Below are 23,439 nucleotides of genomic sequence, written 5' to 3'. Positions count from 1 at the left end.
CATTTATGAGGGTAAAGGGTAAGTGTTATATAAAGTCTGATATTCTAATTCGTTCAATACTAAAGCATTAATTATGAGACTGTGTCCAGGATGCTGGTTTAAAAAGAAACATAGTCTAATGAAAAATGCACTGGGCTGGGATTCTAATTCCAACTCTATTCACAAATAGCCTTCTATCCTAGGCGGGTCACTTTATAAAAAGTTTCAGTTTTTCAATCTGTAAATTAGGCAGCTGGTAGAAATCCTTACATCTCAAATCAGGGGGTGTGGCAATGTGCTACAAGTATGCAAAGCTACTGCATCTCTAGATGGCAGATATTCTTGGAATATCAGCTTTACTTGTGAGTACAGGACTTAAAATGCTTATACTAAGATAAACATAAAAAACACAGGGAAAAATTTACATAATTTTTAAAGAAAAGACATCAGACGTCACAGAAATCCAGGGCGACTTTGGGTTATGGCCTCAAGCTTATCAGGTTTACTCCTAGGCTACTACAACTTCAGCGAGTAAAAGCTGAGAAACTGAAATAGAAACTAAATAGTAAAAGTCACAGAACAGAGCTAAAAGATGCACAGTAAAGTGGTTAAGTGGGTACTATGTGACAAGAAGATCTTAAGGCTAATGATAAATATGCATATTATACACAAATATAAATCCAAGTATTTCATTTCAATATGGAATAAAAGTTGCACAAAGGTTCAGACAATGAGTTAAATACCTTGATGAAGTAGCTGTACTCGGTATAAAGGAGGCAGTGATGTCAAAAGGCATGTGTGCAAACGCATAGCTAATAAGTATCTCAAACCACACTCATCTAATGTGTCTCTTCCTATAAAGTAAGCAGAAAATATATTTAGGGAAATAGATAACAAACCAATAAAAAAAATTAGGAAATAAACATTAAATTCAGTAATAATAATATATACAAAATGTATGTTTGAGTGTATTCCTTTGTGAACACTTAAGTATATATATATATATATATATATATATATATATATATATAGTATATATAGAACATGTATCTTTACAAAAAAAAATGTGTAAAGGCTAAAATTCCCAAATGAAAAATGACTGGAGAAAACATAATTGTCTATTAGTACAGGTAATAATAGTCATTATAGCTATTCATAATAAATGAAATCTTGAAATCCAATAAAGAATATATTAACTATAGTAAGCTAAGTATAATTTTAAAAAGCATTTCCTAGGTGAGATTTAAAATATAGGAATTACATATCTAAAATGATATCATTATTATCATTATTATCATTAATTAGGCAGTATCTTCTAGTTTGGTTAGCTCAACTGAAATATAGTACCATGAAAGATTTGAAATTTGATTCCCTAGGCTAGTTTTCCAGAGTTAAGGCTGAATCTTAACCTAATTCCACAAACTTACTCTTATTTACAAGTTGCATGAAGGTATGAAAGTATGGTGAGCTTAATCAAACTACAGCCACTGTTGGAAAAAAGCAATGCAAAACTATTAACAGCACCCAGCCCAGTAACTGCCACTTAGAAAGTGCTAAGAATGTTGAATCAAATAATATTTTCTAGGAGAAAATAAAATGTTTTAAATTCTCAAAGTTCAAGTTCCAGCTCTACTTCCCATTAGTTATATTCATTCACTCATTCATTCATTCATTCAACAAATCAAGCATCTACTACAAGTGAGTCATAGTTTAGGTGCTGGGGATTTGGCAGTGAGTAAGAGGAAATCCTTCCTCTTATAGTGCTTATATTTTAGGACACAGAAACAACAAACAAAAAGTGTCTGGTGGAAAGTTAATGCTATAGAGAGAAATAAAAAGTAGGTTTGACAGAGAGTACTGGAGTAAGAAGGTTCTATTTTATCAAGTATAGCCAGGGAAGAACTTTCCAAGAAGATGATGTTTCAGCAGAAATCTGATGAGGTAAGGGAATGAGCCAGGCATAAATCTGGAAAAAGAGCATTCTACACAGAGGAAACAATATGTGCAAAGACCTTGAGACAGGAATGTGTGTAGTGTACTTTGTACACTGGCAAGGAGGTCAATGTAGTAGAATGAAAATGAACACAGGTCACACAGGGATCTCTGGCTTTTAGTCTAAAGTGAGATAGCAAGCCACTCGTGTATGTTGAGCACCAGAGAGATTAAATGTGATTAATCACTGGATCCTATGTGAGAACAGACTGAGGTGACAAGACTGAGGCAGTTTAGGAGACCGTCAATAACCAGGCAAGAGGTGACAGTGACCTGGACCAGAGTGTTAATAGGAGAGGTGGTGAGAAATGACTGAATTCTGGATATGAAAGAACCAGTAGCATTTGTCAGGAGACTGGATATGGGGTGTGAAAGAAAACAGAGTCAGGAATGCCTCTAATTCCATTTAAAAGAATCCATTTACTTAGAATCTATTCACTGAGATATGCAACATATTTAAACTCTGAGCTTCACTTTCCCACCTGTGAAATGGAGACATTAATTCCTGCCTTATCTACCTCATGAAAGTCCACTGTAACCAGGAAGAGCCATTTTTACACTGCCTAGCCAATCATATTGTTTTGTATCCGAAAGTTTAAACTGTTTTTCATGGATTGTGGCATATTTATCTTCTTAATATGCCAGAGTAAAAATTCTAATGTATATTAAATTTTCAACAAAGGCTTAAGGCTATTCTGGGGAGAAGCTTGCTCTATTGCACACAATTTATCATAACAATCAGAATTTTTAAAATTAACACGTTTAGAAAATAGGTCATAGAAAAACCTAAGGTCTCTAGTTATTTTAATCTACGAAGAGAAAACTTTGGAGATTTAAGTATATAAACCTATATGAAGAGAGATATTCCAGGTAGCTCTGAGGAACAGTCTTTTACCGTCAAATTTAGAAATCTTGTGAAATAGTAAGGGTACAGGCTGGGAGGCAATGACTTATCCACATATGAACCCCAGTTCTGCCACTTACTACCTGTGTGATCTCATATGTCACTTCATCTCCCTAAGGATCAGTGTTTTCATCTACAAAATGTAGTATAATAATAGCTACCTACCAGAAGATTGTTGTGATAATTAAGTATGATAAAGTACATAAAGTGCCTGGCACATAGCCATTGTTCACTCCTCCACAATATTTACTGAATGAATGAATGATCAATAATTTTCGGTTTCCTTTGCTAATGCCATCATTTATAATCAACACAAATGCCATCATTTATAATTCAACTATCTGCATAAAAGAGAATGGAATCTAGTTTCAGGAGACAGCCAAAAATGTTCTGGTTTAGAGCAAATTAATCAAGACACACATTATAGTAAAATGTATAAAACCTCCTTCTCAAGAGACTTTTTGGAGAAATTAGGTAATTGTAAAAAAATATTTATACCTAGAAACGGTTGAGTTCATGGTCCCTGTAAGTCTCATGGTTCAATAGTAAAACTAACAAATGGTCCATTATTATTATTAAAAGTAAATAAAAATTAAAATAAGTCACAGGAGTCAATATGTTTGAAAAAACAAAAGACTACATATATCTAAAATCACACAAAACTTTCAGAGTAAAAACTCATACAAGAACACACACAAAGACATCAAAATTCATGAAATCATGTGCAAGTCACAGCCTACCCCAACTGTCTTTTCTTTTACAACTAATCATATTATTTAACAGTAACTGTTAGCTAGAGAAGTCTTTTCACTGCAAGGTTATAAAAAGACTGCAATTTAATACGTGAGTCACTATATAAATTATACAAATGGTTCTATTCATAACTTAATAAATTTTAGTGGGAATTTTTACCTGAATAACTCTTATCTCTGTTTTCATCAAGCTCAGTACTGGTGGTAGCCACTGTATCAGCCAAAGCTACAAGGAACATCTGCTCCAAACGGGTAAGGCCTGGTAGACTTGAGTGCATAAGGTGACTTGAAAGTACCCTAGCATGTTCTTGGCCAAAGTAAGCAGGTCCATATTGAGAAAGATTTATTACTTTTGATTTGTTTTCTCTCTTTTCTGGCTCTAAATCTATATCATCTGTTGTTATATCCTGGATTTGGAACAGCTCTGAATACTGATCTTCTGGTTCACTTTTGGTAGGATCTTCATAGCCCTGTGGTATTTTTGTACTTTCTTCTGAAATTCTGTAGGTTGTATCTTGATCTGCAGCAAGCAGTGCATATAATGGTAGTGGAGGAATAGAATCTATCTCAGTATAATCTCGAGTACCATCCTTTCCTATGGTGACTGTATCCTTTGCTGTACTGCCACTAACACTAATGGTTCGGGAAAGATGTCGCTTAGTTCCTTCTCCAGCATCAGCATCTCTAACTATTGCAACTTCACCTGCAATACATTTTACTAAATGAGAGAGAATAGCTTTAGCCCTTCTAACTTTCCCTAAATCCATCAATTCTAACAGCTGAGTTGGATGATACTGTGGGAGAGTAGGTGAAAGTACATGTGCAGCCTCAAATAAGCCACCATCTTGAACTACAGTTGGTGAACAAAAAACATCATCAGCAATAGCTGTTCCTTCAACGATGCTTTTTCTTGACAACATATTAGATTTAAAGGCAGAATGATCTTGTATTACTGTCTCTTCTGCATAGGGACTATCAGCTTCAATGTCTCCAAATTTGACAGCATGCTTCCACTGTGCATATACATGCATTTCACAATCCATTCCTACCACCAATATCCCATCTCTCACCCAGGAGAGAGAAACAGGCAGTGAAGGTGTACCATCCACAGAAGACACTAAGTCTATAGATCTAAGAAGAACCCACCTTGACCTAACTCCTTGCTTGATACTACCACCTAGTGGTAAAGTAATGACAGCTACTCCATCCTTACTATTGGTCTGCTCAGTCACAATTCCTGAAAGCCGCCCATACATGAAGATATTAGCGCCAACACCCACTGTGAGAATGTGGGAGCCATCTTCTTTTGATACCCAATCCAAATGTACTAAATGTTTGATATTCGGAATAAGGTATCTATCCTTGCTCAAAAGTGCATCTGATTTGCTGTACACAAATAGGTTACTGTCAACACTGACCCTTGAATCAAGTACACTCCCAACCTTGACCAAATCATCAAGATGAATTGTTTGTTCTAAAACCCATTCTGATCCTCCTGTAGATTCACATTCAAAGATGCAAACATGCATGGAAAATTCTTTAGAAACAAAACCATTGTGGTGGATAGGCTGTTTGTAAGCCACGGCAAGGCGACCTGTGTATGAACAGCTAACAGCAACTGGTCTTCCCACAATGCTCACTGTACTGCTATTATCTTCTCCTTCATCATTCATCAAGGGCCATCTCCTCCAATGGTAAGCTTCCTTCTCATCAGTTTTACATTGCAGGCTGGTTTCCATACTACACTTCCAGAAGCGTACTTTATTGTCAGAACAAGTTGTAACCACTAAATAAGGTGCGAGGCATACTGGATAAATTGAAGAAGAACTCAGATGGCCTTAAAAAAGAAAAATCAGATAGTCATAACAATAGAACCATAAAATAAAATGCTAATAATCAAGTTCTAGAATGTGATAAATCCAAAGCCACTATAAGCTTCTTCATAATTCTGCAAACTCCCCTTAACTAGGGCTTTATACTAAATGTCCACTGGCTAAAGTATCTATATGAAGCTTAAACAGTCCAGTGGTGAAATAAAAATATGCAATAATCATCAATTAGTTTTTAGGTAATTACGTTTAAATGAGGTGAATATTCCATTAAAATAAAATTCAAACACAATAAAACAAGTCAATCCTTAATCACTAAATCTGTTATCTGCTATAATTTATATATGCCTTCACTGGAATTCAGTCTCCATTTTTAATCATTTTCATCATAGATTCTTTTTTTTCAGTTTTTTTAATGTTTATTTTATTCGAGAGAGAGAGAAAGAGAGAGAGAGAGAGCAGGGGAGGGGCAGAGAGCGAGAGAGAGAGACAGACAGACAGACAGAATCCAAAGCAGGCTCCAGGCTCTAAGCTGTAATCACAGAGCCCGACGCAGGGCTTGAACTCACGAACCATGAGATCATGATCTGAGCTGAAGTCAGAAGCTTAAACAACTGAGCCACCCAGCTTCCCCTTTCATCATAGATTTTTTTTAAAATATGAAATTTATTGTCAAATTGGTTTCCATACAACACCCAGTGCTCATCCCAACAGGTGCCCTCCTCAATACCCATCACTCACCCTCTCTTCCCTCCCCCCCAACATCAACCCTCAGTTTGTTCTCAGTTTTTAAGAGTCTCTTATGGTTTGGCTCCCTCCCTCTCTAGCTTTTTTTTCCTTCCCCTCCCCCATGGTCTTCTGTTAAGTTTCTCAGGATCCACATAAGAGTGAAAACATATGGTATCTGTCTTTCTCCACGTGGATTCTTAAGTAGTCATTACAATTTCCCATTCAAATGTCCCTAACCTGCCCTCGAATAATCCAGACCCTCGATCTACCCCTACCATCAAAATGTTTTCAGACAGCTAAACAGACTGCTAGATCTCACCATTTTTACCAGGGTTAATTCATATTCTCTTAACAGTGAACCAGAATCCTCATATTTATTCCTGACTGCTGAAGGCTAACACCACACATCCACTGTCAACTATAACCTAAGGAGTAACAGTGATAAGCACTGGGTTCAGAAGACCTGGATTCAAGTTCTGGTCTATCAATACCTTTGCACAGTGAGAAAGCCACTTAAACATCTGAGCCTGTTCCATCTAAATAGTAGGGGTCATGTTACTACTTCCCTTGGAGTGTTACTGCCAATTAACACATTTAAAAACATTTTATAAAGCCCCTACAAAACAGAATTTATTTTTATCAATTCCAATAAATTTATTTTGAGTACATCCCAAACTTTCCAAATACTGTGAAAGATTCAAAAACTGGCCCATATCTGCACCAGCCACAAAAGCCCAGAGTAAACCATTAATGTCATCTTTCTAACTCTGAATTCAAACCTATCTTATGGATGAATAAAAGAACCCTCATATTCAAAATCATTCACCAGTAACTGGAATAGGCTTGACCCTCCAATTTTAGTTCCCAAAAAATACTATTCTAGGAACTCTTCAATTATGGTTCTACAAGTGACAGATCATTTTAAATAACCTGCCCTCCAAATTGTCTTATCCACCTTGTTAAATTCAGTATCATTCTAGGCTAGCCAAACTATAATCTCATATCCTACATTTTTTCCCCAAAGTATCTGCCAATTCCTCTTCAAACTTATTTAATAAAAGTGACACATGATTAGCACATGAATGAAAAGGCTTAATTAAAAAAAAAGTTTTGATTATCTGCAAATGAATACATATGTTCTTTACAATTGTACTATCATACCATTCCTATTTATAGGAAATCATAGTGCAGGCAAGAAACTTCACATTAAAATATTTACATCATTTTCTGTCAGGCCGATTATCTTCATCACAGAAAACTTTCTAATAAAGACATATTTCTAAACATACACGTCATTACCAGAAAATTACAATTGTCACCATAGCACATATTTCAGAAGGGTTTGTGCATTTCACGATTGAAGACCACTCTGAGCTGCGAATGCCCAGTCTTAAAGTTACCTTACCTGCTGAAGGTGTTGCTCTTATTACTTCAACCCCTTCTGGGAGATCAAGAGGTTGGCTATACACCAGTCTAGAACTCAGAATAAGTTTACTAGCAGTTTGAAGATTGGCAATTGATGCAGAATGTGGCATGGGGCTCACACTAGGAGATGTTTCTGGAGAAGAGTCTACATTCTTCTGTCCAGGGACTGAAAGTAGACTCTCTGATGAAATACCTTCTGAAGCTTTAGCTTTGAAAATAAATTATGAAATATGTTACTATCATCACTATATACATTAGCGAGAATAATACGTTGTTATCATTTAAGAAACATGGTTTTTTTTTTAAAGTGCTTTGGAGACAAGGCCAATTTTTAGACTTTTGCTCAGTTACCCTGACAGATTTTTTAACTATTTTACTATCACCAACTCCATCACACAGACAGACTTAATCACATGTAAAAGCTAGAAAAAAACCTCAAGTTATCTAGTCCAATGTTTTCAACCTTTAAAAAATATCAAAAGCTTGAGGTGGAACTTATTAACCTGCAGATTCCTGGGCCTCACCACACAAAGAATGATTCAGTTGTTTTGGGGTAGACCACAAAAATCTGTATTAATAAGCATCCCAGGTGTTTCTGAAACATAGCATCATGAATCAAACTTTGAGAAATAACAAGGTGTTACCTCACATAGTAGATGAAACAACTTAGGTTTGGAGAGCATAATGACTTTCCTAAAGCCATATAATTAGCTAGGAGCAAAGAAGACACTAAAACACCAGCCTCTTGACTACCAAGTGTTGCAACAAGATGATTTCAGAAACAAACACAAAAAATAAAGTTCTAAGCAATTTTAAGACATTATTAGTTGACTAGCTTTGTAAGGGATATTGACCTTGATCTTCTTCCCAAGAGTTTCCAGCTTTTACACTAGAATGGAATATAAATCTCTAAGCAGATTCAGTTATCTGTGCTTCTGATACATGGGAGGGACACTCTGAATTGCATTTATTTACTTGTGTGCCTGTCTACTCCAATTAGACTATGACTTTATCAAGGGCAAGGATGATGCTTGCTTTGTATATTAATTGTAGATTAATAAGAGATGGTAAGTAATCCCCTTTTGCTTCTGGTGGATGGCAAATGTATCCATCTACTTTAGAATGGCAGACCACTAGATGAGAAATATAAAAACACTGTCCATAAAAGAGAATGAGACTACAAACTTGCATCAGTATTCAGCAGAAAAAAAAGCACTACTCCTAGCTCTACCACTAACTAGATATGTTTCCTCACACAAGGCACCTGACCATCTCTGGTTATTTTCTCATCTGCAAAATAAGGTTGAACTATATTATTCCTCTTCCTGTAAACCAGGCAATTTTCTAATGTGTATCTCATGCTAAGAAAGAAAATAAGAGCAAGAAAAAAAACCAAAGGCTGTAGAGCCAGAAAACCTGATTTTGAAACTTGGTCCTATGATAAGCTAGACGTGGGACTTGGTCAAGTTACTTAATATTATTCCATTACTACACTGGGGATAATATCTATCTCACACACATAAAGTATTTATCTATCTCAGTGCCTGGCACTTGAAAGGTAGTAAACCTGTTCCTTCCCCATCTAAATTTAAAGCCCATAATTTCATTCTCTGCCAGGATTTTCAACATACTGATATAGTCAAGTATAAGCTGTGAATGACAATATATACTATATTAAATCTCTTGTGAACATTAGAACCAAAAGATAGAAGATGCTTCTTGTCGTAGGTGAAGGGAGCATATTATTTGTTTGCCTCTACTGTAATCTTCTTATTTGTGACCTTCTACTACTATTAGAAACAGAGTAACCAAGCAACTCTATACTAGCCCTGGCTTTAGGGGAATAGCAGTGGGAACACTTCCCTCATAAGCAGTGGGGACAGAAAGTATCACATTCTTCCTGTCCTACCACAAGGATCTGTTACTACCTCTATTAATCTCTTCAGAACCATTCCCGGTTCTGTGTCCAACTCCAGTGTGTTAAAAATTCTCTTCCTGACAAGTTGGTTTAAGATCACTCTATTCTTCCATTTTTGTGAAACAATATGTAACACCAAGAATTAACTTCAGAACTTTCTTTTGAAAGAACTTTTGGATTCCTGCTGCCTCAAAATGATTAGGCTCAACTGGGCACAAGTAAAGTTTCTATCAAATCATTTGGCTTTTCTAACACTAGTTCATGGCCCAGTTAGAACAGCTATTTACAGTTACATGATAATGTGAATTACAAAGGGAATGAAAAAATATATATTAGTTGACTTGTATTTTAAACGTTTAATGTGTATAAAATCAGCTGAATAATATAACGACCAGAAAAAATAAAATCTTTTAAAAACTCTTAAGTATTCCAGGGGCGCCTGGGTGGCTCAGTCGGTTAAGTGTCCGACTTCGGCTCAGGTCACGATCTTGCAGTCTGTGAGTTCGAGCCCCGCGTCGGGCTCTGGGCTGACGGCTCAGAGCCTGGAGCCTGTTTCCGATTCTGTGTCTCCCTCTCTCTCTGCCCCTCCCCCGTTCATGCTCTGTCTCCCTCTGTCTCAAAAATAAATAAACGTTAAAAAAAATTAAAAAAAAAAAAAACTCTTAAGTATTCTGAGTTAACCAGTTTAAAGCAGCTACAGTTTGGTATGGCTATCTGTGCAGTTCATTTTAACAATGATCCCTCAAAAAGTAAAAGTTTGTTGTAAAAGAAAGATCCATGATCAATTTCTTTGCTTCATACTACAGATTTTCTAATATGCTATGAAATTAACATGAATGTGTACAGCAAAACCATGGCTAAAATAATGTATTGTTGGATTTCTTAACATTCTACCCAGTTCTACTTATGAGCTTCAGATGTTCCATCATGTTTTTATAAATAGAAAATCTGCTTCTCAGAGTGATGCTAAAGCTAATGTATACTGTGTGTGCAGTGTGTACTAATCCACAGAAAAGCACAATATTAATTCTTTGGTAAAAACAGATTTATAGAAACAGTATCTAGAACAGTACCTAGAACAATTCAATAAATATTAACTGAAAAAAATAAATTGATCAAACTTTTTAAATAGATGTCTAACACACCCATGACTGGTTTGTTTTTATATTAACCTGTTTCATCAATTATGTATGATCTTGTAATTAAAATCTTGGCATACCCATACTTCAATCCAGCAACTCAATTTATAGCTCACTGGATCTTCATTTTAAAGAATTAATCAACCTAAAACATTCAGTAAAATGAATTCACTTCATATCATCTCTGCATACAATTATAATACAATTACTTACCTAAACATGCCTGTACAGATTTAAGATGAAGGTGCCACATATGGAGAATAGAGTAATTATTGCTGTCCTTTTCAATTACTACTAGAAAGAACTTTTCTGAAAACGGTGGTGGACGATACCCTATTGTTCAAAGGAAAAGTTTATTTAAGTTATTTTTCTATTGGGTTAAAAGAAAGATACTTTTTAAAAATATCTCTTGATATATATACAAGTTAGGAAGAAGATGGCAGAACGGATATTTAGGAGCAATTATATTTCATTTTTATGTCAAAAGTTAGGTAGCTGTCAAAGACTAATGAGGCTATGTCAAAAGTACACAAAAGCCAATATGAAGGTATACCTATTGGTCAAAGATGGACAACTTGAGCATCAAAGAATAAGTGAATGTAATTTATTAGAACATATTGACTATAGAGAAAACCATGAGTTTATAAAAATACCAAAAGAGAAAGAAAGGGCACATAAGAGAAAAAGGAAAGGAAGGGCAAGAAAAAACAAAAGGAACGGAAGGAAGAGAAATGGGGGGAGAGGGGGAGGCAGAGAGAGGGAGGGAAGGAGAGAGAGAAAAGAAGAAAGACATAGAGCAAAAGGGGAAGAGAGTGTGCAAGAGCATAGTCAGCTTCACTCGATGCCCCTCACAGTAACTGGGGCATTAACTCCTTATTTGGAAAATTGAAGTAACATTTATCTTGATTTTCCTATATGAAAATAGCATTAAAAAAATTAAAAGTCATGGGGAGGGGCAGTAGTGGTGATATAGAAAAGACTGTTTAGAAATTTCATGCATTTTTTTACTATAAGGCATTGTGGAAGTAATTTTCCCTGTTGACAATTTTATTTTTCATATACGAAAATGAGATCTACACAGAACAAAAACTTTTTATATTTTTTCTTCTAATGTAGTTAACATATAATATTACATTAGTTTCAGGCGTACAATATACTGATTCAACAACGCTATATATACTCCGTGCTCATCAAAATAAGCATACTATTAATCCTTTTACCTATTTCACCAATCCTCCCACCTACCTCCTCTCTAGTAACCATCTATTTTCTATAGGTAAGAGTTTGTTTTTTGGTTTGTCTCTTTTTTTCCCTTTGTTAGTTTGTTTCTTAAATTCCAGTTATGAGTGAAATCACATGTTATTTGTCTTTCTCTCACTGGCTTATTTCACTTAGCACCATACTTCCTAGTGCCAACCATATTGCTGGAAATAGCAAGATTTCATTCTTTTTCATGATTGAAAAATATTCTATTGTGTGTGTGTATGTATGTGTGTATGTATGTGTGTATATACATACATACACATACCACATCCTCTTTATCCAATCATCAATGGACATCTGTGTTGCTTCCATATCTTGGCTATTGTAAATAATGCTGCGATAAACATAGGGGTGCATATATCCTTTTGAATCAGTGTTTTCATATTCTTTCTGTAAATACTCAGTAGTATGATTATTGCATCATAGGCTAGCTCTGTTTTTAATTTTTTGAGGAACTTTCATACTTTTTCCACAGTGGCTCTGCCAGTTTACATTCCCACTAACAATGCATGAGGGTTCCTTTTTCTCCACAACCTTGCCAACACTTGTTATTTCTTGTATTTTAGATTTTAGCCATTTTGACAGGTGTGAGGTGATATTATGGTTTTGATTTGTATTTCCTTGCTTATGAGTGATATTGAGCAAAAACTGTCTTTAAAAATGAAAACCCAGGGCGCCTGGGTGGCTCAGTCTGTTGAGCATCTGACTCTTGATTTTAGCTCAGGTCATGATCCCAGGGTTGTGGGACAGAGCCCTGTGTCAGGCTTCACACTAAGCATAGAGCCTGGCTAAGATTCTCTCCCTTTCTTTCTCCCTCTCTCTCTCTCTAAAATAAAATAAAAAAGAAAGAAAGAAAATCCATAATGACAACTCACTGACATTCAATGACAACTCAACGAGCACTGCTAGAGCTCTAATTGTGGTCTCTAAATACCACACCTCATTAAAAAGAACAGTTTGGAGGGATGACTCCATTTTTGCAAAGGATATCTGTAACCTGAGCTTAGGATGACTTATGGTGCCTGAAAGAAAGTAAACTAGCAAGAACAATGAGATTGTGTCAAAAGGACTCAGGACAAACTTGGACCAACTTGAACCAAACAACATCATATTCATCAGTAATACCTGCTGATAACTTAGGCACAAACTCCTTCCTCTGAAGTTGCCAATTAAAGGGAAGGAGCTAAATACTTACCCTACATTTCCTAAAAATAACTCTGTATTTCAAAGTAACCAAATAGCTTCAGTTGATAAGGGAAAGCTTTTCTTTACAAATACTTTCCAGATAATAAATGAAAACTGGTAAGATTAGGAAAACATAACTTTGCAATCCTTAATGAAATAATGGAGTAAAAAACACTAATGGAAGAAACCATGATATAGTAGACAGGGTGTCTGGGTGGCTCAGTTGGCTGAATGTCCAACTTTTGCTTTTGGCTCAGGACATGATCTCACAGTTCATGGGATTGAGCCCTGCACTGGGCTCTGCATTGAGAGTACAGTGCATGCTTGGGAGACTTCTCCTTCTCTCGCTGCCTGCCCCTCCCCTGCTCGTTCAGGCACTCTCTCTCAAAATAAATAAATATACATTTTTTAAAAAGAAAAAGAGGGACACCTGGGTGGCTCAGTCGGTTGGGTGACCGACTTCGACTCAGGTCATGATCTCGCAGTTCGTGGGTTCGAGCCCCATGTCAGGCTCTGTGCTGAATGCTTGCTCAGAGCCTGGAGCCTGCTTAGGATTCAGTGTCTCCTTCTGTCTCTACCCCTCCCCCACTTGTGCTCTGTCTCACTTTGTCTCTCAAAAATAAATAAATGTAAAAAGAAATTAAAAAAAAAAGAAAAAGAAACCATGATATAGCAGATTGCTGGCAAATATTACACTGGAATCACCTATCATATGAATCTTCTGCATCTTAGCATCACTAAAAATGAGACATCCTAAGTGATGTTCTTTCTTATGTCCTTCTATAAAGGACACAGCTTCACCTAGGAAGTTGAACCTGGATCTAATCAAATCTACAGAGGTAATTTGTACTTTACAGGAGAAAGTTTGAATGACACCGCAAGTAACTACTTAGAGAAATTGCTATAAAATAACTTTCTCTACATCAAGTAGCATAATGAGAGTATAAATGGGGGGGGGGGGTCACGTTAGTTTAAAAGACTCTCAAAAATGAAATACAATGTGTGAACTTTGTTTGGATACAGATCCAAACAAATTAAAAAATAAATTTTGACATTTTTGAGACAACTGAATCAAGTTAACATGGGCTAGGTATTACACAATTCTGAGGAATTTTGTTATTTACCAATGTGATAAAAGCACTCATGTAAGAAGGTCATTTTTAGAAATGCATATGGAAGTACACAGGAGTGAAACAATATGATGACTAGGTTTGTTTTAAAATGTTTCAAGGGGCACCTGGGTGGCTCAGTCCAAGTATCCAACTCTTGATTTTGGCTCAGGTCATGATCTCACGGTTTCTGAGTTCAAGCCCCATTGGGCTCTGCACTGACAGCAGGGAGCCTGCTAGGGATCCTCTCTCTCCATCTCTCCCTACCCCTCCTCTGCTTGTGCGCGCGCTCTCTCTCTCTCTCTCTCTCTCTCAAAACAAATAAATAAAACTTATAAAAATACAATAAAATAAAATATTCAGGAACAAAGGAAAAGAAAATAAGATAGGTAAAGCAAGTGCAACAAAATCTTAAAATCTTTAGACTATGCACTCTACTTTTGTCTGTAATAGGCATTTTTCTTAATTAAAAGAAATTAAATTTTAATTAAAACTTAGAAAGTACAAAATAAGGTAGGGGCAGGAAAAAAAGAAAGTCTACCTATTAAGTCTTTTAAGAAAATAGCTTCAAAATCAAGAAGAATGTCAAAGAAATTTTGTACAATATCTAAAGGAAAACCAAGAAAGGCATTGGGAAATCCTTTGGCATAATTTTGCAATGACATAAAGAAATGTCAAAAGAGGGAAATAAAATATTTTTAAATTTAACTCTTTCAATTAAAAATATTATAATAAAATACTTTCTATAAGCATTTTCTAGTAGACTGGCATGAATTTCTTGTTAGAAGTAGAACAATAAACAGTACCTAGGTCTGTTGGAAAGCATATAAAAGAGTTTAAATCTTTGTAAAGGTGAAATACTATGGAAAAGCACGTTTTAAATCTATAAAGCAGTAATTTTATGCCCTAGTGACAGTGAAATAAAACAATGTGACAACTAATAACTTTATCAAGAAGAAAAGTATTCAAATAAAAAGCAAAATACATAAAAGGAAAAAAATTACTAGTAAGCAGTGAAGATATGTTTAAGGTAAGCCTCATAGAAGATAAAAATTCATTCTTTCTTATTTTTCACTAAAGAAAAGGCACTTAACTGTATAAATTTGGTAGAAATACTGTACTGAAATATCTATATACACTTCTGTGATACAAGCTATACCAAGAAAATTAAATATGTCCATTTAGATACTTACAATCTATAACCAAATGAGATAAAACATCTGGAAACCTTTTGTAAACTAAAAGAATGTTCATCATATAAAATGCATTCTTAAAGTAGAATATGTCTTTCCTTCTTTCAAAAAGAAAGCATTCTATTTGTTCTATGTTCAAATACGTTCTACATTCAAAGAGAACATGACTGTTTTATAATTACAAAGTTCTGACTTTTAAAAGAAACATTTTAAACTAAATAATAAAGTTTCAACTAAACATCATATGGGGTCTATTCCTGAAAGTTCTTATGGAAAACTACTTTCTTCCGAAACACAAAAACAAATACAACACATCAGAGGGGGAAATTATGAGGTGGTACCTTTAATTCCCAGTGTATCTGAGGTTCCTGATATAGCATACAAAACAATGTCTTATATTCTATATTCATCAATGGTCTCTAGCAATTTATTGGGGACTTTTAAAAACTTACACTAAGGGGCTCCTGGGTGGCTCAGTCAGTTAAGGGTCCAAATTTGGCTCAGGTCGTGATCTCACCATTCGTGAGTTTGAGCCCTGCATCGGCCTGTATGCTGACAGATGAGAGCCTGGAGTCTGCTTCAGATTCTGTGTCTCCCTCTCTCTCTGCCCCTCCCCTGCTCATACTCTGTGTCTTTCTCTCTCTCAAAAATAAATAAACATTAAAAAATTAAAAAAAAATACTTACACTAAAATTAAATGGTTTGCTTAAGACACCACAGGGAACTTACTACCAATCAAAACAATTTACTTGTAGAATTGAACAATTAAAATTAATTTTTAAAACAGTTAAACTAGGTTTCATAACTAACATTTTCTTGGCAAAATCTAGGTCATCAATGAAACTATCTTTAAAAATGTAATTTTCACTCACATGCCTTCTTCACAAACAAGCAATTTTTACAGAATCACATGGTATTATTTACTAAAAATTATGAATGATGACTTTCGATATAAAGATCCACACTCAATATAAATTTGGAGATTTTTTTTAATATTAAGGTATCAAAGTCAAGACTATTTTTTAAAAGTACCTTGTGATGGCTGAAAAAATATTTCTGTTTCCTTTTTCTCCATATCTTCCTTATGCGGTTTGTATCCTATAATGAAGTCTTCTTGAAACACATGAAGCAACTGTGTATTTGAGCCACACTACAAATATAAAAAAAAAATGAAGTTTTATCATTGAAATTCCCTATCTTCCACCCCTCATCTCCTAAGAACACTAATGTATAAGAAATAAATCTAACAATTTCTATTCTTTATTAACTAATGAATTAGAAAGGAAAAAGCAACAGGAAAAAAATCATTAAATCACCTGGGCAGAGAAAATTGCTTTAAAAGATGCTACAGCCCATAGCAGAATTGAATAATAAAAAGAAATGAACAGATCTGCTTCTGAATACGCGCACACACACACACACACACACACACACACACAACCATAAGTGATCTATACAATTGGGAACTCAAAAATATCAGGTCTTGTGACTGGCTGGAGAAGGCTATGCTGACTATGTAATAAGGTAACTGGTACAGGATTCACTTGGTTTTCCTAATTCCACTTGAGAACCCAAATAAATCCTCAAAGCATTCCCAGTCTGTCTAGAGGGAATTATGAGGGGCCCTATAACAGGCAGCTGAGTGACACATCTCTGGATTAATGTAGCTACATGTAGGTAACTAGGATTTCTAAAAGGAGGGATGACACATCACTGTGAGCTGCTACTGCTATGCTAAACGTGGTTTTGAACAATACAGAAAAAAAGATAAAAATAATCACAAATGGCTCCTTATAATCACAAAAGTGAGCTGAAATTCAAGGAAAGACTAAATCCAAACAAAATCTTATTATGGAAGTGTGTCAAGATAATTGGATGACTAAGCCACAGATTTCAAGGAAGGAATGAATCTTCCTTGTGGGCTAAATCTTACAGAATAAAGGAAATCAACCTCCTTGCAAAGTACACAGAAATAAAAGAACTGTAAGATTAGGCTGACCCACAGAATTTTTATGAAAGTTATATAGTATTTTTATGTCTCTCCAGATAGAAACCAAAAATCCCTTCACATTTATAATAAAAACAAAAGGTAACCGCCCCAAAGGAAAAAAAAAATAAATGAAAAGGGAAGGGTGACGTCTTCATGGATATAAAAATCATACAGCACATTGGGCCCACACCTAGAATGAGTTTTAAACTTTGTAATTTATAAGCCTAAGCCATTTATCAGTGCTTGCTGTTTACCAGCCATTGTGTTAAAGATAACCACAACTAGAGGGGAAAAAATCTTGAACAGGTATGAAGTAAAAAGCATAATGCTAAGTGAGAGTGGCCCCCGAAGAGAAGGAGCTAAAGTGGGAGATGACTTTAACACCCAGTCCTTTAAAAATTAAGACCTTTATGGGAATGAAGACAATCCACTCTTCTCCTATACCTCTATGGAGGAGAGAAAAAGGAAATCACAGGTTAAGGACCTCCTTGAAGGCATTAGTAATTTGAGTCTGGCAGCCACATTTCTGTTGCCAAGAGCTGGCATGATAGTTTCTCTTCATTGCTGGAAATTACTACATTTTCCCCAACAGAATACGCAAGGCATCATGGAAAAAATAACAACATAACTATATTTATTTTTAAATATGATTAGCTCATTCCTCATTTCCTTGTTTGAAAATATTGCTAACTTCCTCACCAAAAAAATCTTTTTTTTTTCCTATTTAGAATGAATATATTAGTTCTATCCCTTAGTCCATCAACATGATCCTGAAGAAACAAATATCCTAAGGGCTAGAAAGGAATTTACAAAGTGGCTGTAGGGAGAAGGGTTCTCCCTCTTTCCTAGATAGTAGCTGGGAAGAACAGTGACTACACAAAAGACTGTGATTAGAAAGTACATGTATACTTTCATCTGCATTCTACTGGATATAAAATATCTAACATTCAGCCTAACAAGGCCAACACTCTAAAGCTGAAACTATCAACTGAGCTGAAATGAGTAATAATACAAAGAGAAACCACTAACCAAGCTCCTATGCAGCTGTACTGTATTTTCCTTCATGGTTTCCCTCACTCAATCAAATGACCTTTAAATAGGAAATAGGGCTACAGGTACAATTCAACTGGAGAGTAATTCCTAAATCATTAGATTTTCATTATGGAAATCAAGAGAAGCTGGCTACATTTAGTACTAAACAAGAAAATTCTGAGAATGAAATAGATGCAAATAAAGCATTCTGGGATGAAGTATATTAATATCCCCAATTCACAAGCATGTTTTTACTTGGTTGGTTATTGCATCAAGTTCAATAATGCAGCCAGGTCGAGCAGTAGACTGTTGGCTCACAATATTAAACACTTCTCCAATAAGTTTCTGTAAACAAAAAACACAAAATGTTAATGATCAACAATGCATGAATCTGTCAATATGATATAGCATCTCAGACATTGAGGGATCCTCTAAATATTCACTTACTGGCAATGGCAATTCATACATTCAAAGAAATATTTCAAACTTCTATATTCAATCTTATTCTCATGTTTAACATTAACAAACCAATTAGAAAAATCTATAGTGTTTACCTAAATAGTGCTTAACTTCAAGGCATCCAGTTCTTTCAACATGTCTCATTTTGCTGTCTTAAAGCTTCAAGACGGACATGGCTGAGGGTCTGGCCCAATGCCCATGTGTATGGTTTGCAGATCTGCAATACCATTTAAAGTCTGGGGGCACCTGGGTGGCTCAGTAGGTTGAGCATCTGACTCTCAATTTTGACTCAGGTCATGATCCCAGGGTCACTGAATCAAGCCCCATGTCTGGCCCCACACTAGGCATGGAGACTGCATGGGATACTCTCCCTCTCCCTCTCTCTCTCTCTCTCTCTGCTCCTCCCCTGCTCTCTCTCAGTCTCTCTCTCGAAATAAATAAATATTTTTAAAAATTAGGAGCACCTGAATGGCTCAGTCGGTTCAGTGTCCGACTTTGGCTCAGATCATGATCTCAGTTTGTGAGTTCGAGCCCCACAACAGGCTCTCTGCTATCAGCACGGAACCTGCTTCTGATCCTCCATCCCCCCCTTCTGCCCCTCCCCTGCTTGTTCTCTCAAAATAAATAAATTTTTAAAAACTTAAAAAAATAAAAGTACAATTCTGCCAGTTAGAAGGTAAGGGCAATGGCTGAGAAGTGAGACTCTGCCTTGAGATGAGGATGTTCGAACTAACACAGGAAGCCTAACTTTGGACCCCCAAACTCCAAAACCCTTGTGCTGAAAAAAACAGTCCCTTTTCCCTTCTTCCAATCAAGCTTCTCTTGCATAAAAACCTTTCAGTAACTTCACCTGAAGCAGTTGCCTCACAAGGAACTGCCCAATCTCCTTAGTATCAATCACCTCTATTACTTCTTACCACCTCCAGGCCACGAAGAGGGGTTAGATCCCAGCTTAGCCTAGGGACATTTATACAAGATTGGCTCTGGGAAAACAGCACATACTCTGGAGCTGTAGGATCTTTCTTGTCAGCAGGATTCCAGAAACCATGTATGGGAACAGATTCTAGGGTTATTAGACCAAGAAGGACAAGATACGTGGTGGTTGGGTAGGGCTGAATTTATTGTTACAAGTACCTTCACCCAAGATTCAGTATTTAAAGTGTTAGCTCAGACACCTGCAAGTGGTGTTAACAGTTGGCTGGGTTTGTTCACTGAAATCTGGATGCCTACAGGTGGTGAGGTTAAAACACGGGACTATTTCTAATACACCATGAATCTTTGCTACTCAAGTGTGGTCAATGGACCAGCAACGATAGCAGCATCCAGAAGCTTTTTATAAATGCAACTCTCAGGCTCTGAAGTGAATATATCTGCATTTTAATCTCATGTACAATCTCTAGATGATTTGTGTACATGCTGAAGTTTAATAAATACTGATGTAAACCAACAGTTCTCAGCCTTGGCTGCACACTGAATCACCTGAAGAACTTTAACAACCATTGATACTTAGGTCCCACGCACACAGATTGATGTATTGGTCTAGGGTACAATCTGAGCATCAGGCATTTTATAAGCTCCTCAGGTGCTTCTGACATGCAGCCAAGGCTGTAATCCCCTGGTAGGGATACCCATTCCAGCAAAGGATTTGCCTTGCCTGCAAACAACTCTTCTCCTGGCACTATAACTAATGGCCTTAACAAATGCCTTATTTAACACTACAGGATCCTACCCCACCTCCAACAAAGGAACCCATTTTACGCAGAAGATAGAACCAGAATTAGGATAAAGTGAGTGAAAATACTCACCCTGGATACAAAATTTAAGATGGGGTGCCAAAAACTCAATAATCAAGATAAATAATATCTTAAATGATTTTTAAATCAAAATCAATGCAAAAAAATTCAAAATGAATCAAATATCAAAAATTTTTTTTCAACATTTTTTATTTATTTTTGGGACAGAGAGAGACAGAGCATGAACGGGGGAGGGGCAGAGAGAGAGGGAGACACAGAATCGGAAACAGGCTCCAGGCTCCGAGCCATCAGCCCAGAGCCTGACGCGGGGCTTGAACTCCCGGACCGCGAGATCGTGACCTGGCTGAAGTCGGATGCTCAACCGACTGCGCCACCCAGGCGCCCCTCAAGTATCAAAATTTTAAATACAGCATTCAATAGTGTCATGAGGTGTCTGACTGGCTCAGTCAGAAAAGCGTGCAACCATCTCTTGATCTTGGGGTCATGAGTTCATGCCCCACATTAGGTGTAGAGATTACTTAAAAAAAAAAAAAAGTGCCTTGATGAGCCATATTAGAGCCTGAGATAAAAGCAAAACTTCACACACATGTTTTTATGTATTTTTTAAATGGTTAATTTTTTTCTAGAACATTAAGGTGGTTGAAAACTACTGAAAAGTAGGTACATTAAAATTCACATTATTTTAAATTTAAATTTATTTATCCCAAAAGAATATTATTTTATTTTCCTGGCTTTAATGGCAGCAAACTTATCAATTTTTTTAAAATCTACTTTTTGCTTATCTTGTTTTCAAAACAGACAACTTATTTGATAGTCTCTTGACCAAGAGACAATCTTCAATGATTTTTAATTAACTTCAACTTACTGAAACTTCTTTTGCAGGACAACTTTGTGACCAGTATTATTTTCTTTAAGTTCTCAAGTACATTTCCAAATGTGAGTAAGACTGCACTAAGCAAAATTTGTGAGTCAGTTTTAGAAGATCCAATCAACAATGTTGATTTTATATTATAAATTATGGACACTGCATGACACTTAAAACTATTTCAGACAAAATTTCCCTAAGTCTTAAACTATCAAAACATATATGAGCCAAGCATTTTGTAAACAAGATTATCTATATAATGTAACTTTTTCCAGTTAAAACTTCAAGATCTAAAGCACTTCAGTTAATTTTCATACCTCCATTTTGAACGTGAAATTAGTATTTGCACTAATTTGTACTGTGGTAGTCAAAATAATGGCCCCCCAAAATGTCCACATCCTAATTCCCAGAACGCATGAATATGTTACTTTACATGACAAAAGAGATTTTGTAGGTGTCATTAAATTGAGGATCTGGAGATGAGGACATGATCTTGAATTAGAGGTAGAAGGGCCCACTATAACCATAATGGTCCTTATGAGAGGGAGGAAGTGTGGTCAGATTCAGAGAAAGATGTGACAGAAGCAGCAAGGCCAGAGAAAGAGAGATTTGAAGATGCTACGCTCCTAACTTTAAAAAGGAGGAAGGAGCCATGAGCCAGGAGATATAGGGGCCTCTAGAAGCTGGAAAGAGCAAGAAAAAGGATTCTCCTCTAGAACCTCCAGAGGGAATATGGCCCTGCCAACACCTGGGTTTTAGGATGTCTGACCTCCAAAACTGTAAGATAATAAAAGTATTGTTTTAAAACCACCGATTTGATGGTAGTTATTTGTTGTATCAGCAGTCAGAAACTAAGAAAGAATCCCACAATCTCCTTAATTTTTACTTGATAGGCTCTTTTTCCAATAATAATAACACATCTGTTAACTCATACATTTTTTTTAAAGTTTATTTTGAAAGAGAGAGACAGACAGAACGAGCGTGGGAGGGAAAGAGAGAATCCTAAGTAGGTTCCCCACTCAGAATGGAGCTGTATGTGGGGATCAAATTCACAAACCACAAGATCATGACCTGAGTTGAAATCAAGAGTCACTTAACTGACTGAGCCATCTAGGTGCCCCTCATACATTTCTAATTTGTCCCTTTTTTAAAATTCACTTTCAGGTTCAGGAACTATATTCATATCTCTCATTTACACTCATCAAGCATACTTTCAAAGTTACTTTCTCTTATTATATCTGACAAATCTCAGTTGAAAACTGGATTAGCAAAGAAGTAAATTTTGATCAGATTATTGAAGTGTTTGTTTTGTTAAAGCCAGAAAGGTAAGAGTATAATAAATTGTTTGGGGCATAAATAAAATATTTAAACTTAAAATAATATTGTGAATTTCCCTATACTTACTTCCAACTTTCAATACTTTTCAACTACTTTAATGTTCTGGGAAAAAATTAACCATTGAAAAATTACAGAAACGTTTATAGAGTGCACATTCTTCCTTTTGCCCCAGGCTCCAACGAGGCTCATCATGGTACCGTAGGATTTGTCTTTATTTAAAAATTTTGTCATTCTGTTCATCATTGAATTTTTTTGCATTAAAACACAGCACTAAAACCACATGATCTAGTAATTCCACTATGGGTATCTACTCAATGAAAATGAGAACGCTAACATTTGGGCCACTCCACCAGGTTTAAAAAGAAAAAAAAAAAAAGGCAAACACCCAAGGTGCTGACAAAAGTGTAAGGGAACGTGGAATTTGGTGGTGTGAGGAGACTGCGATTCTCAAATTTAGGCTCTGTGACTATCTATGGAAGCAGGGGTTATGACAGCTTTCCTTCGTGTTGTTTCTTTTTCCCTGATTTCTCTGCTGTGATGAGGACTGATAGTAGGACAACATCAATTCAGGTCCCAAGTAGGAC

General features: G+C 36.0%; 1 protein-coding gene across 4 annotated transcripts in view; it reads right to left on the bottom strand.

Annotated features, from left to right (window-relative positions):
* DMXL2 (Dmx like 2) overlaps positions 1-23,439 on the bottom strand; it is a 159,587-nt gene that overhangs the window by 42,223 nt on the left and 93,925 nt on the right. For all 4 annotated transcript variants that reach the window (XM_030318191.2, XM_030318193.2, XM_030318192.2 and 1 more), the window contains exons 14-19: positions 18,695-18,784; positions 16,450-16,567; positions 10,881-11,000; positions 7,591-7,818; positions 3,788-5,464; positions 723-833 (exon numbers count right to left, since the gene is read on the bottom strand). In XM_030318191.2, the coding sequence (XP_030174051.1) occupies positions 723-833; positions 3,788-5,464; positions 7,591-7,818; positions 10,881-11,000; positions 16,450-16,567; positions 18,695-18,784 (2,344 nt within the window). The remainder of the gene's footprint in view (positions 1-722; positions 834-3,787; positions 5,465-7,590; positions 7,819-10,880; positions 11,001-16,449; positions 16,568-18,694; positions 18,785-23,439) is intronic.

Source organism: Lynx canadensis, chromosome B3 (assembly GCF_007474595.2).
Source record: "Lynx canadensis isolate LIC74 chromosome B3, mLynCan4.pri.v2, whole genome shotgun sequence".
Taxonomy (NCBI): Eukaryota; Metazoa; Chordata; class Mammalia; order Carnivora; family Felidae; genus Lynx; species Lynx canadensis.
Note: the sequence above shows the minus strand (reverse complement) of the source record. Positions and strands in the feature narration are given on the sequence as shown.